This window comes from Crotalus tigris, unplaced genomic scaffold (genome assembly GCF_016545835.1).
Source record: "Crotalus tigris isolate CLP2741 ecotype Arizona unplaced genomic scaffold, ASM1654583v1 scf7180000019553.37968852642:3898890, whole genome shotgun sequence".
NCBI lineage: Eukaryota > Metazoa > Chordata > Lepidosauria > Squamata > Viperidae > Crotalus > Crotalus tigris.
Genome location: NW_024097591.1, coordinates 2,636,183 through 2,649,420, shown reverse-complemented (window position 1 = coordinate 2,649,420; position 13,238 = coordinate 2,636,183). Strand labels below are relative to the sequence as shown.

Here is a 13,238-nt window from a genome sequence, read left to right as displayed (position 1 = left end):
TTGAGTTCGGTTATTCAACGGGAACTATTGGAAAAGTCACCGTCGCTGCAGCCGAGAGAGGTTGGAAAGAGGTTCTCTTGCCTCCAACCTAAGGTCCCCTTTCACTGGATGAGTTGAGCCCCCCCCCCCAAAAAAAATCACAATCACAATTTAGATGTTTCAATCGGTAATTCACTGAGGGGACCAAAGACCTCTCAACCTTCAGCTGAAGCTTTTTGTCTTCCTGCACCAGACTCTATCCTCCCTTCCTTCTCCAGTTAAAGCTTTACATCTTTGGAAGCAGTTCAGCCACATCTGGTATGTGTGTGTGTGTGTGTGTTCAAAAATATTTGGATAGAGTCCTTATACGCACACACACACATATATATATATTTATGCGATCTATCGATATAGAGATATATCCAGTAAAAAAAAAAAAAACCACAAAAGATTCTGAAGGAAGCAGCAAGGAGAAAGACGAAAGAGAAGAAGGGAAGTAGGCTTTGGGGGAGAGTGGGGGGGGGACAATGGTGTTGCCCCCCCACCCCGAAGATGGAGGAAGGAAGGGATGGGGGAACATGGTAGAAAGTTGGGGAGATCCCTGCTGTTCCATCTTTTGCTTTCGTGATATTTGGTACGCTGGTGCTGAATTCCCAGGCACCCTGGGTGGGGGGAGAGCTGAAGGAGATGGTCTTCCTCCATCCCATATTATTGGGGAATATTTGGGGGGGGCACCTCACTTCTTCCATACTGGCACAACCGGAGGCATCGACTTTCATTCGTCTCCATCCCAAATCAGCCAGAGACAGAAGGACAACCAAAGAGGCCGTTTGTTCTCCCCATTTTCCATCTCTTCCTTGGAAGGCTTGCCGCAGGGTCTGGAAACTTTGGGGGTGCCGTGGAAAACCGGTCCCCCATGTTTCCTCCCCACTTTGGTGAGGAAAGAGCTGGGTGGGGGGAGTCTTATTTGGCAGCCATAGGGGCTGGCCGTTGAGGTAGTTTTGGCGATTTGTATCAAAAATAGATCCTCCAGGATAACGGGGGAAAGGGGATCTGGATTAGAAGCTTTGGGGTCCCCCGAGAGAAGTGAGATAGTTTCTTTGGAGAGTTGCGGTGGGATGAGGGGAGGTCCAACCACTCTGGAGCACCGCCCTGCTCTTTAGAAGACCTCTCCCCATGCCACGGTCCCGGGGGCTCGCCTAACCGCTTGGCTGGGACAAAGGACAGCACTCAGCGTTGACTTCAAAACGAGGACCATCTCCGATGGTGTGTCTTTCATGGGAGGAACTGTTCTGCAAAAGAACACAACGACAACCAGGTTGGAGCACCTCTTCAAGGTTGTCCCGTCCTCTTCTCCCTCTCCACACCTGTGTGGGGATCCCCTCCCCCTCTTTGCCTCTCCTCCCAAGTTGAATTTCCTTCAAGGCAAGGTGAACCTCTACAGAACCTCCATGAAATTGTCCAACCACGTTTGGTCCATAATGGAAATCGTGATGGCCAGGCTTTCCAACAATGGTTGGAAACTGACCCAAGAGAGAAGCAACTTGGAATTAAGGAGAAACTTCCTGACAGTGAGGACAATCAATCAGTGGAACTGCTTGCCACCAGAAATTGTGGGCGCTCCATCACTGGAGGTTTTTAAGAAGAGGCTAGACAGTCACTTGTCTGAGATAGTATGGGTTCTCCTGCTTGAGTGGGGGGGCTGGACTAGAAGACCTCCAAGGTCCCTTCCAGCGCCTATTCTATTCTATTCTATTCTATTCTATTCTATTCCCATTTTCTATTCTATTCTATTCTATTCTATTCTTATTTCTATTCTATTCTATTCTTATTTCTATTCTATTCTATTCTATTTTATTCCCATTCCATATTTTCTATTCTATTCTATTCTTATTTCTATTCTATTCTATTCTATTCTATTCTCAATTTGAAGAGAGGTCCTCTAGACCAAAGGTTGCTTTTTCTCAACCTCATGATGTCCTTCAAACATGATGGACCTCAACACCCTTGACCGATGGGGTTACTTTTCTACCCGAAACCATCAGAAAGAGACCGTAGGAGCTGCTCTGCCGGCCACTACATTGCAGAAGGTTGTCCAAGGAAGGATCAGTCTCCTACCTGCCCCATCAGCCAACTCTTTTTTTTTTTTTTAACCCTCAGGACCTTCTCCAAAACTTAGACCGGTGCAACCAGCAAAGTGTCCTCACCCGAGCAGCCAGCTCCACCATTTCTGGAGGTTTGGCTCTGCCGTCCATCTTGCAGGGCTGAAGATGAGGATCCTGAGAGCTGGAGGGCACCAACTCGGCTCCTTGGGGGACAGCCCAATTTTCCCGAACTCCTTTCTTGCAGAAAACGCTGGAGAGAAAACCCACAAGACGACTTAATAGAAGGAAGCCCCGTGGAAAGGAGAGGTTCTTGAGAGGTCGGTTGAGTGTCCTCAACCAAAGAAGGGGGGGAGGGAAAGGACCATGCAGTGCTGTTTCTGGCCTTTTGAGGTAGACTGCTGCAGGGTGTGGAGGCTCCAAAAGCAGAACACGGTTAGTTTGAGGGATGGAAAGAGTCTGCCATGCAGATGGATCTCTTTGAGGCTATGGGGTGCAGATAGCAGGAAGCGAAGGAAAGGAGGCCTGAGGGAGTAGAGCAATGTCGGGGCGCCTTCCGAACCCTCACCTCTTGCGGTAGCCAAACATCAGGAAGAGGACACAAAAAATAATGCACGCCATGCCGATGTGAACGCCCACTACGATGCCAGCCAGGGAGGTGTCCCCATCTGGTCTGCACTGGCAAACCGAGTTGGCATCTGCAGAGAAAGAAGGAGGGAGGGGTGGGTGGGTGGGATAGACTGCCTCCGAATAAGGAGGTTCCATCTCTGGTTAGAGATCTCGCTTCCAGCCCCTTTGCAAATTATCCGGCCCAGGCAGTAGCTACAGGGTGCCCAGAGGTTGTGCCCCTAACTGGGTTGGCACCCAATTCTTACCCAGCTTTTCCAGGTCATCCCGGAGGGAGACGAATCTCCGGCTGCTGTTCCCGTCCCCGTTGCCGTTGAAGGCCTGGAGTTTGATCTCATAGCTGGCCACTGGTTCTGCGGGGAGAAGAGAGGCAGCCTGGGGTCAGCCCCAACGGAGAAACTCAAGCGGCCAGCCTCTCCAGCTGTTGAGGGCCACAGCTGGACAATGGAGAGAAAGAGAGGGGGAGGGAGAATGCCATAGAGATGACACATAGGTAGATGATAAGTAGATTAGAGAGAGAGGGGATGGGGGGGGAGGACTGGGGGGTCCTTGGGGCGCTCTGACCTTGGTGGTTTTCTTGCAGACGTTTCATGACCCAACTAGGTAACATCATCAGTGGTAGAAGAGGGGGGCTGGGAAGAGGAGGAGGAGGAAAGGAAAGAAAGATAGGAAGGAAGGAAGGAAAAAGGGAGGAAGGGAGGAAAGAAAGAAGGAAGGAAGGAAGGAAGGAAGGAAGGAAGGAAGGAAGGAAGGAAGGAAGGAAAGAAGGAAGGAAGGAAGGAAGGAAGGAGAACGGACCCAGATGGCTATAGATGAAGGAGTTGACCGTGCCAGGCAAGATCTGAGGACCCTCGGAATGGGCACCAGGCAGCTTCCGGAGATACAGTTTGAATCCTTCGATTCTGCCGGGCGTGGAGGGCAGCTCCCAAAACACCTGGACGGTGCTGGTGTTCAGGATCTTGGTGTAGAAGCTCAAGGCAGCTGGGACTAGAGAGAACAGGACAAGCAGTGACCTTCCTCCTCCTGTCCACAAACCCCTCTCCCTCTTAGCCCTGACGACATGACCTAGCTGGGTCATGAAATGTCCACCCGCAAGCCCCACGGTTCCACCCTGAGCTACCAATCTCCTCCTCTATCGGTAAGACTTACTGCTGCCCAGCGTGGTGGCCAGGATGGGCTGGGAGTCTTGGCTGGCCCCCAGCGGGGAATAAGCCTTCAGGAAGATGGAGTATGTAGTCGAGGGTTCAAGGTTGGTGAAGATATGGTAGAACGTGTTCTTGCTCACCGCCTCCTGCAGCTCTCGGCTGTCGGACTCTGTGGAGGAAGCCCCGAGGAGAAAGATGCTTGAGAAGTTGAAGGATAGAGTGGGGGAACCCCCAAAGATTTGGGGAGGGGGGGCACAAAGGGCTCCCCGGCCCGGCTCACCTCCCGCCTTGCAGATGTGCAGGACGTAGCCGATGATGGACTCGGTGACCTCCCGGGAGGGTTCCTGCCAGGACACCCGGACGGAGGTGGGGGAGAGGGCCGTGGCTTGCACCCCTTTGGGGGAGCTGGGCAGCTCCTTGGACAGGGCCACGGCCAGTCGGGCGCTGGCTTGGTTGGTGCCTGCGCTGTTCTCCGCGATGCACTGGTAGATGGCCTCGTCGGCAGAGGTGATGCCCTGGATCATCAGGGTGCTGCAGGAGGACAGAGAGCAACAGAGTAGCAGAGTTGGGAGGGACTCGGAGATCCTCTAGTCCAGCCCCCCTGCTCAGAATACAAAATAGCAGATCTGGGAGGGATCTCAGAGGTCCTCTAGTCCAGCCCCCTGCTCAGAATACAGAATAACAGATCTGGGAGAGATCTCAGAGGTCCTCTAGTCCAGCCCCCTGCTCAGAATACAGAATAACAGAGTTGGGAGGGACTCGGAGGGACGTCTGACCTGTTGTTGTGGGTCAGCTTGATGTTGTCGCCGGGGGCCAGGACTTTCCCGTTCTTCAGCCAGATCAGGTGAGGCTCCGGCACCCCTTGCGCCACGCAGGTGAAGATGGCGCTGGTGCCCAGCGTTTTGGAGAGGGACTGAGGCCACTGCACAAACTCCGGAGGTGCTGAGAGAGTCAAAATCAGGGGATAAGCAAAGATGTTGTTGCAAAGTAAATTGTGATTGTGGCACGGCCCAGTTTTCACCTTCCAAGTTTCCAGTCCTGTGCGCAGAACAACTCAAAACAAGCCGAGGGGGTTGCTTCTCCTCTCGATGCCAGCAGGGGGCAGTAGCCTCCCTCCGATCTGGGCTTGCCCCCCCCCAATAGCTGGGGCAGGGGGCAGCGTGGGAGAGCGGGCGAGACAGATGTCCCTTGGGCATGCCTGACCCTTTCCGAAACAATTCAAAGGATCTTTACGGATCCCCCCCTCCATCCTGCATCTCATTTGCTCTCCCAAAAGGCTGGGAAAAGAGCAGTGGGATTTCTCTTCACTTGCAAAGTCCCAGCCTCAGCCTTGAGCCCCCCCCAAACAAAAACAGACTCCCTTCTTTTTTGGGGGGGGTCTCCTTGGAAAGAAAAGAAGGAAGGAAGGAAGGAAGGATGGAAGGAAAGAAAGAAGAAAGAAAGAAAGAAAGAAAGAAAGAAAGAAAGAAAGAGAGAGAGAGGGAGGGAGGGAGGGAGGGGGGACAGGGAGGGAGAAAGAAAGAAAGAAAGAAAGAAAGAAAGAAAGAAAGAAAGAAAGAAAGAAAGAAAGAAAGAAAGAAAGAAAGAAAGAAAGAAAGAAAGAGAAGGAAGGAAGGAAGAAAAGAGAAAGGAAGAAAGAAAGAAAAAGAAAAAGAAAGAAAAAAGAGAGGAAGAAACAAAAAGAAAAGAGAAAGGAAGAAAGAGAGAGAGAAAGAAAGAGAAGAAAGAAAGAAAGAAAGAAAGAAAGAAAGAAAGAAAGAAAGAAAGAAAGAAAGAAAGAAAGAGAAAATAACTTTTGTTGGCCAGACGGCTCTGAGGAATGCCTAGCCCCCCCCCCCAAATCTTCGTTCTCAGAGGGGATCCGCTTCCAAATTCATCTCCTCAATTCAGAACACCCTCCCCCCCCAAATCCTTGGGAGAAGACCTCCCTCTTCGCCGGAGAACAATTCTGCCCGGCATCCATCGTCCACCTTCCTTTGACCCCCCTCAGACCATGGGTCACGGCATCGATCGACCCCCCCATCTCTTTATTGGATCAACGGACCCAGATCGATGGCTGCCAGAGGGCAGGTGGGGATGTGGCCGGTTGGGACCGGCTTGTCATTAATGCTCGAATGAGAACAGCGAGCAGGAAGGGCGGAGAGATTGATCGGACGAAATTAATCGTATTCCTGGGGACCCCACATCACCAGGGGGATGGGCGAAAGGCGTCAATCACCGAGGACCTTCCAGGGGGATGTCTGTCCAAGGTTCACCTGTCTTGGAAACCGAATCAGCCCTACGACTAGAAGAGGTTTTTTTAATTCCATGATGCAGGCGGTCCTCGCCTTACCACCCCAATCGGGCCCGATGCTCCTGTTGCTAAACGAAACAATGGTTAAGGGAAGGAAAGAGGGCGAGAAAGGGACAAAAGAAGAGAAAAAGAAGGGAGGGAGGAAGGAAGGAAGGAAGGACAGAGAAAGAGATAGACAGGAAGGAACCAGTTGCTTAGCAACCATTCAAAGTTACAACAGTCTCCGCCTACAGTACCACACCAACAGAGGGATAGTATCGAGATCTGGACAGGGGGGGTTGGACTAGATGAACTCCAAGATTCCTTTCAACTCTGGTATACTGTTACATAGGACCCGGTTCCGAAGATCTGACGGCCAGCCTATCAGTTTCTGCTCTTGTCCGCTCTCTTAAAGGGTACCTCCATCTCCCCACCTGGAAGACTTCTTACCTTGCACCATCAGGATACCTTGTGCGGTGCGACGCACACGGGTGCCAGGCCTGTTGGCGGCACAAACGTAAACCCCGGCGTGCTTCACTGACACATCCGAGATCATGAGGTTGCCGGTTCCGAGCACTTGAATCCCTTCCACGCCGATGGACCGTCCGTCTATGGGGGAAGAAGACAACCCGTTGGTTGTAGTTGGGAGAGGTGGTCTCTCCTCCGCCTCTTCTCCTCAGCTACTCTCCTGATCTTCTCAGGAAATCCTTCCCCATACCCCATCATCCTCTCCCCCCCCCACCATGGTGGTTTTCCTCAGCATCCCTGCTCACCCAGACGACTCCAAGACACGATAGGGCGAGGATTTCCCGTAGCGATACACTCCAGGATAGCTGTCTGGTGGACCGTAATGGTCAGGTTCTGGGGTCCTGACAAGATGACCGGCTCTTTGAAGACCTTGGGCATGGACACTGAAGAAAGAATGAGGTGAGAGAGTAGAGACCCTTTCTGCCTTCTTTTGGGGACGAGGGGGGCAGACCCTCTCCCCTCCCCGCCGACGAGAAAATGAGAGGATCTCCACGACCAAAGGACAATCCTTCTCGCTCGATTCGTATTCCCCATAAGTACAACCAGACCTTCTCAGCTGTCTCCCTTTCCGAAACAGCCACCCATTCACCAGGTCAGGCCACCCGCCTGGCCTGAATCCCACCACCTGGTGCTCACCGCTGATGCTCAGGGTAGCCTCCTGGCTGTAGCGAGTGTTGGCGATGTTCATCGCCACGCAACGATAGGTGCCAACATCGTGTCGTCTCACGCCGGTGATCTGCAAGATGCCGGTGGGGAGGAGGGTAAATCTGAAGGAAACGAGAAGAGAGAAAGGACAAATTGGCTCTAGATAACCCAGTCTGCGGTTTGTCTGTGTGCGTGTGTTTGTGTGTAAATTTTCAGGCAATGTAGCATGACAGATAAGATAACCTTTTATTGTCCTTGTTTACGGGGGAGGGGGCAAACTGGCACACATTAAACATGAAAATTCTGTGGGCTGCTCTCAAAAGTGTACACATCCATAACGTACATATAAACACACTATCTACAACATATGTATATGGAATAGAATAGAGCTGGAAGGGACCTTGGAGGTCTTCTAGTCCAGCCCCCTGCTCAAGCAGGAGAACCTATATATCTACACCCTTACCTATAAACACATATAAATATTAATCCCTGTCCGTGAGCTTCCCATATCAGGATATCAGCTCAAACCCAAGCATAAAATGCTGTCTTGCAGGAGAGGTATTTCTTGCGCCCCCCAGCCCCCCCCAATATCCCCTTAAATATCCAAGTTTTTAAGAGAAAGAAAATTAAAATATCGGCATCCCTGTTTGTGCGTAACAGATACAGGAAATCCTCAACTTACGACGGGACTGTCCCAACAAAATCTACCATTTTTCCCGGCGTGCCATCAAACACCGCCACGGCCCTCCGAAGCTCACCGATAGTCCTCAGTTGACAGCTCCGTCCGGTTGTGTTCCCACGTGATGGTGGCTTCTGGGACACCCTGGATGAGGCACTGGAAGCGAGCCACACCGCCCTCTTCCACCGACATGGATTCGGGGTGCATGTGGAACTTAGATAAAGCTTTGGGGAGAAACGACAGGTGGCAAGAGTCAGACTTTGAGCAAAGCCCCGCGACGTTAGTGGCAGCCGCTTGTCTCCAGAGCTGCCTAAGCTGGTCTACTACAAAGGGGCCTAGATGGGGCTGCCCTTGAGGTATGCTCGGAAATTGGAGCCAGGTTTGGCTAGAACCGTTCTCCGGGGGAGATTTTTGAGAAACTGTAAAGTCCTTTGGAGTTTAAGTTGGTTAACAAGCCTCATGCAAGATGTTTGGTTTCTAAATCAGAGTTTGCAAACTTGGGCCACTTTAAGCCATTTTCCTTTCCATTTCCCCTTTTCTTTTCTTCCTTTCCTTCCTTCCTTTTTTATTTTTCTTCCTTTTTCTCCTCCTTCCCTCCCTTCCTTCCTCCCGCCCTTCCTTCCTTTCTTCTTTTTCTCTTCTTTTATCCCTTTCTTCCTTCTCTTTTTTCCTTTCTCTCCTCCTTCTTTCCCTGTCTCCTCTTTCCTTCTTCCTTCCTTCCCCCTCCCTTCCTTTCACCCTCCCTCCCTCTATCCAACTTTCTCAGGGGGAATGTGGCCAATGGGCAGGTGTGAACATTCTCTAGAGACTGACTGGCAATCTGTATCCGAGCCTTGCGGCTGGCCAGCAGGCCGTAACAGTTCTGGGCGGTGCAGCTGTATTCCCCGGCGCTGGAATTGGCGGCCTCTTCACGAGGGGAGCCTCCGCGGGGCCTCCGTTGGACGCTCTCCAGGCGCAGGGTGCCGTTGGCCAAGAGGGCGCTGCGGCTGTCGTGGGCCAGGGCCACCCCATTGCGGTACCAGGTGATGCTGATGGGCGCCTCGCCCTCCACCTGGCAGTGGAGGAGCAGCGGCCGGTCCCGGACGGCAATCACGTCGCTCGGCTCCAAGACGAACGCCAGCTCTGACAGGTAGGCCAGGTCTGTGGAGGGGGAGAAGATGGTTTGCAGTCAATCGGTTTAAGAGGGAAGGTCAGAACAGAATCATGGATAGCTCAAGTTTAGTTCTCTGAAGAACACAAAGAACACTAATAAATATGCCTCTTCCTTCCTTCCTTCCTTCCTTCCTTCCTTCCTTCCTTCCTTCCTTCCTTCCTTCCTTCCTTCCTTCCTTCCTTCCTTCCTCCTTCCTTCCTTCCCTTTTAATCCTTCCTTTCCTCCTTCCCTATCTCCCTCCTTCCCATCTTCCCTTCCCTTCTAATCCTTCCTTCCTTCTTTTCCTTTCCTTCCTTCCTTCCTTCCTTCCTTCCTTCCTTCCTTCCTTCCTTCCTCCCCCACCCCCACCCCCCACAGTTATTGGGTGTCTAGAAGCATCCTAAAATAAAGAGAAGGTAAGAAAAAGTTGGCTTTATCTCAAGATAAAGCCAACCGCAGGGTCTAGAAGATCCCTCCCTCATTACCTTGAGGTCCACAAGGGAAGAAGATTGGGCTATAGATGGACTAATTAATTCCCTGTGGCTCCACCAGCAAACCAGCTGAAGGCCCATGAAGCTCCCCAGATGCTCCTCAACCACAGTCTTCACACGCCCAGTTTGCCAGCCAAAGGAGGACCTCAGGGAGTGGATGTCCAGAGGCCACCTTCCTCAGATACCTTCTATAGGCAGTGGGAACCTTTGCACCAAAGCCGAAACCTCAACCTTACGTTGGACCCACCAGCTTCTCTGATGCTTCCGTTGAAGCTGAAGACCCATCTCAAGGTCTTCGACGCATCAGAAACGGGGCGATGTGACTAGGGAGAAGAAGGGGACCCTGAGGGTTAGACCTGAAGGGCATCCTGGCTGGGTGAGGCTTAGGGCTAAAGGGGAGAAGAGGACGCCAGACAGGGACCCTTCCTTTTCTGAAACCAAGTTTCCAGACAAGCCTTCTGGGCTGGGGAATCAGGAAACCGGCTCTCTTCCAGCTGATATGCACAGCTCCTCACTTCCCCAAACAGATGGGAAGCACTAGGGCTGGGGCTGGCGGGACAAAAGACCCTTTGAATACCCTTAGGACTTGGCTTTCTTGCAGCCCCCAAAGTCATGGGCCACCCCATCTCCAAGTGAAAGTCTGCCCGTGACAATAGCCTCCATGGGGGCGGAGAAGCAGGGATTGCCACCCCCTCCACGTCTTGATGGATGCCGCATTTCGGCCGGGCTTAGCAACTGGGAGGGGGGCCCCCATGGCAGGGCTGTCGAGCAGCCTCATGGGGGGGCAGAGAGGGCGGACAATGCCGGGGGTCAGGAGATGTGAAGGGGTCTTCATTTGTTCCCTCCGTGGCACAATGGAGCCCATCTCCGTCAGCCCATCTGCCCGGCCACGTGACGCGCCCGGGGTGAAGTTCCCATGCCTTGGCCCATCACTCAAGCCCGCCTTTCCCCACCCAGCACCTTCACCTCCAGCCGTCCATCCATCACAGCTCCATTCCAGCCCACCCACCCACCCCCTGGGATGGTCCAAGGGGTGCCGTGACCCCAGACCGCTCTCCTCTCTCCTCCCCATCCTTGGGCCTGGGTTCAGCCCCTCGTGAAATGGAGCCGTGCTCCTCAACCTGATGGAGACACAAGAATTTGGAAAGAGGGCGACTGGGTGGGGTGGGGGCTGAGGGCAGAGTCTCCCTTGAGGACCCCGACTGGATTCCTTTGGTCACGGTGCCCAAACTTGACAGATCCCCAAAGCAGTTGGAAGCAGATTTTCTCCAACACAAAGACCTGAAGGAGATCAGCAAAAAGGTCCTACGGGCTTCTTCCTTCTTCAAAAGGGTTGGGGTTAAGCCTCAAGCAAAAGGAGCCTCCTTGAACCCCCCCCCCAAAAAACCCCATCAGATGTTCAGGAAGAGCCTCCAGATTCAACTCTTCAAGCAAGGAGCAATTTCGAGATGTTTGCTGGGTCCAGCTTGTCTCTTAACACAACCCAGATCAGCCTCGTTGGGTACCAAAAGAGATCCCCTCGGCTAATCAAAATCACGTCAAGTGTTAATAACCACTTTATAAAGTCTTAATAAGACCACACTTGGAACATCACATCCAGTCTTGGTTGCCACGACATATAAAAAAGATGCTGAGACAGTGTGTAAAGTTGGTCTAAACGGGTTTTCACGCTTGCCTGAGTTAATTCTTCCATGAAACTCTTCACACTTCGCTGAATAGACACAGCCTCTGATCTCAGAAGCCGTCCAAGTTTGAAACTTTCAACAAGTAGAATTCTCCTATCAAACCAGGTTTTTTCTCTCTTTGCAAACCAGCTTTTCGTGGAAATTTTATCCAAGGGTGGATTTTGGAGCCGGTAAAGACTTTGCAAAGGAAACAAATCTTGTCTTCGGAGTTGCGGAAGAGAAATGGGGGGGGGGCATTGTTTATATTCTGGCTTCTCGTGAAATGATTTAAGCAGGCATGTTTTAAAAGAATTAGGATTGAAAAGATGGTTTGGGGGGGTGTCTCTCTTTGATTGTGTGAACGTATCGGCGCCTCTTTTGATCCAATGAAGATCAATCTAAGGCTATGATAAAGAGCTTTGTTCTGACCAGATCAAATTCTGATTGAATTCCCATTTCAAAGAAGGTGTGTAGGAATTCTAGCTGGGGATTTTAATACCCTCAGATTTTAGCATCCCCTTTATTTTAATTATTCTTTTCAACTTAAAAGTTTCTGTCTATTGAGGAAGTTCCTTAGTTCCTAGGAATTAAAACTGGACGAGAAGACCATGTTTGTTTCCATTATTCTGCTATTCTGTTTTATTCTATTCTTCTGTTTTATTCTGATATTCTGTTTTATTCTTTTATTCTGTTATTCTATTATTTTTTATTCTGTTGTTCTGCTCTTCTATTAAATAGCACTCAGACAAGAAACATAGGTGAATTCTGAATTCCTTCTCCATCAATCTCTGCTAATGTTTTTTTTTAAAAAAACATCTATAGGAGTTTCCAGGTCACTCAGGACACTAAAGCACAGTTTAGCAAACCTTGACTAATTTACAAACCACGATTATAAACTTGATTCCTTGCATTATTTCCAAAACAGGATTGGAAACGCACAACTGCCCGTGCAAAACCGGCTACCTTAATGTTGTCATTTCGGTCAAACAACCAAACTAAAAACTCCCCAGTTGTGGGTGGCTGCTCACACTGACAAAAATACACAAACACAACATCGTCTGGCTACCTACTGAAACAAACGCCGAATAAGTTGTGCATTTTTTTATTTCTTAGGCAGGGCAGGCGAGGAAAAATATTCTGAATATCCTGGCTGAAAATGCAAAATGGTCAGCGAAACTTTGGATTCTGCAAAAAAGACACTCTTCCTTTGGACACTAAGAGCTGGATTTGTTTGAACGCCAGTTCTTGAAAAACATCTAAAAAGCGAGATTTTCTGCCCAAGATCCCAACCCCAAAAGGGAAATTAGATCTGAAAACTTTTTTTTTTCTTTCTTGTTTTGCTCGATTCCGTTTCTTTTGCTCAACTGCCTCTTTGAAAACCCCGGTTAGCACATCCTGTCCCTTTGCAAAGCCATTAAAAACCGCAATTAATTGCACAATTACCCTGAATTAAACGTCTCGGTTTGTCTGCCTTCGACCTTCAGGTTGGGCCCAAAATTTCATGCTGGATGTGACGCAATAATCATAGTAATAATGGTGGATATACTTACCCCAGTTTTGCAGAAACAGCCCCAGGACCATCCAGCATCTCCACGGCAGCATCGCCTGCCAACGGCCGGCTTAAAAGCCCCCCCCCCCAAAAAACTCGCTGGCGATTCTGCACCCCAAAAGCAATCCGAAACACGATTCAGCCTGCAAACTTTCTCTCTGGCGAATAATCCTAAGAATGGGGTCCCTGGTCTTTGCCAGCAGCCCACCCCCCACCCCACCCTGCTCGGTTCCGCTAATTCCCCAATAAAATGAAAAATATTAAGTCTTTGGTCGCCACTTTGTCCCCAACCCATGTGCCTCCCTTCGCTTTGTGGACCCTCACCCCAAATTTTGAGACCCTCCTCAATCCAGCCTGGGGAAGCTAAATTGGCCGGCTTAAAAATCCCATTGTCTGCCCTTTGTGACCACCGGTGTCATTGATAT

At 50.7% G+C, this 13,238-nt stretch overlaps 1 protein-coding gene across 1 annotated transcript; it reads right to left on the bottom strand.

Annotated features, from left to right (window-relative positions):
* Nucleotides 1-708: 708 nt before the first annotated feature.
* LOC120317095 (immunoglobulin superfamily DCC subclass member 3-like) lies at nucleotides 709-12,845 on the bottom strand. Its single transcript, XM_039363400.1, has 14 exons — nucleotides 12,815-12,845; nucleotides 8,791-9,117; nucleotides 8,057-8,201; nucleotides 7,276-7,420; nucleotides 6,899-7,022; nucleotides 6,576-6,734; nucleotides 4,630-4,795; nucleotides 4,134-4,384; nucleotides 3,858-4,022; nucleotides 3,507-3,695; nucleotides 2,957-3,061; nucleotides 2,650-2,779; nucleotides 2,187-2,334; nucleotides 709-1,271 (listed from the first exon to the last, which is right to left on the bottom strand). The coding sequence occupies exons 1-14, from the start codon at nucleotides 12,843-12,845 to the stop codon at nucleotides 1,179-1,181; spliced, it is 2,178 nt and encodes a 725-aa protein (XP_039219334.1). The 3' UTR covers nucleotides 709-1,178.
* Between the last annotated feature and the right edge of the window lie 393 nt (nucleotides 12,846-13,238).

Bases quoted from the DNA above. Each gene is read 5' to 3' on its own strand.
- LOC120317095 (XM_039363400.1), bottom strand. From the start codon at position 12,845: ATGGTCCTGGGGCTGTTTCTGCAAAACTGGG. The intron at 4,385-4,629 runs GTCAGACGTCCC...GTCCTCCTGCAG, and splicing joins AAGCTGACCCACAACAACAG to CACCCTGATGATCCAGGGCA. The intron at 4,023-4,133 runs GTGAGCCGGGCC...CTTCCTCCACAG, and splicing joins GCACATCTGCAAGGCGGGAG to AGTCCGACAGCCGAGAGCTG.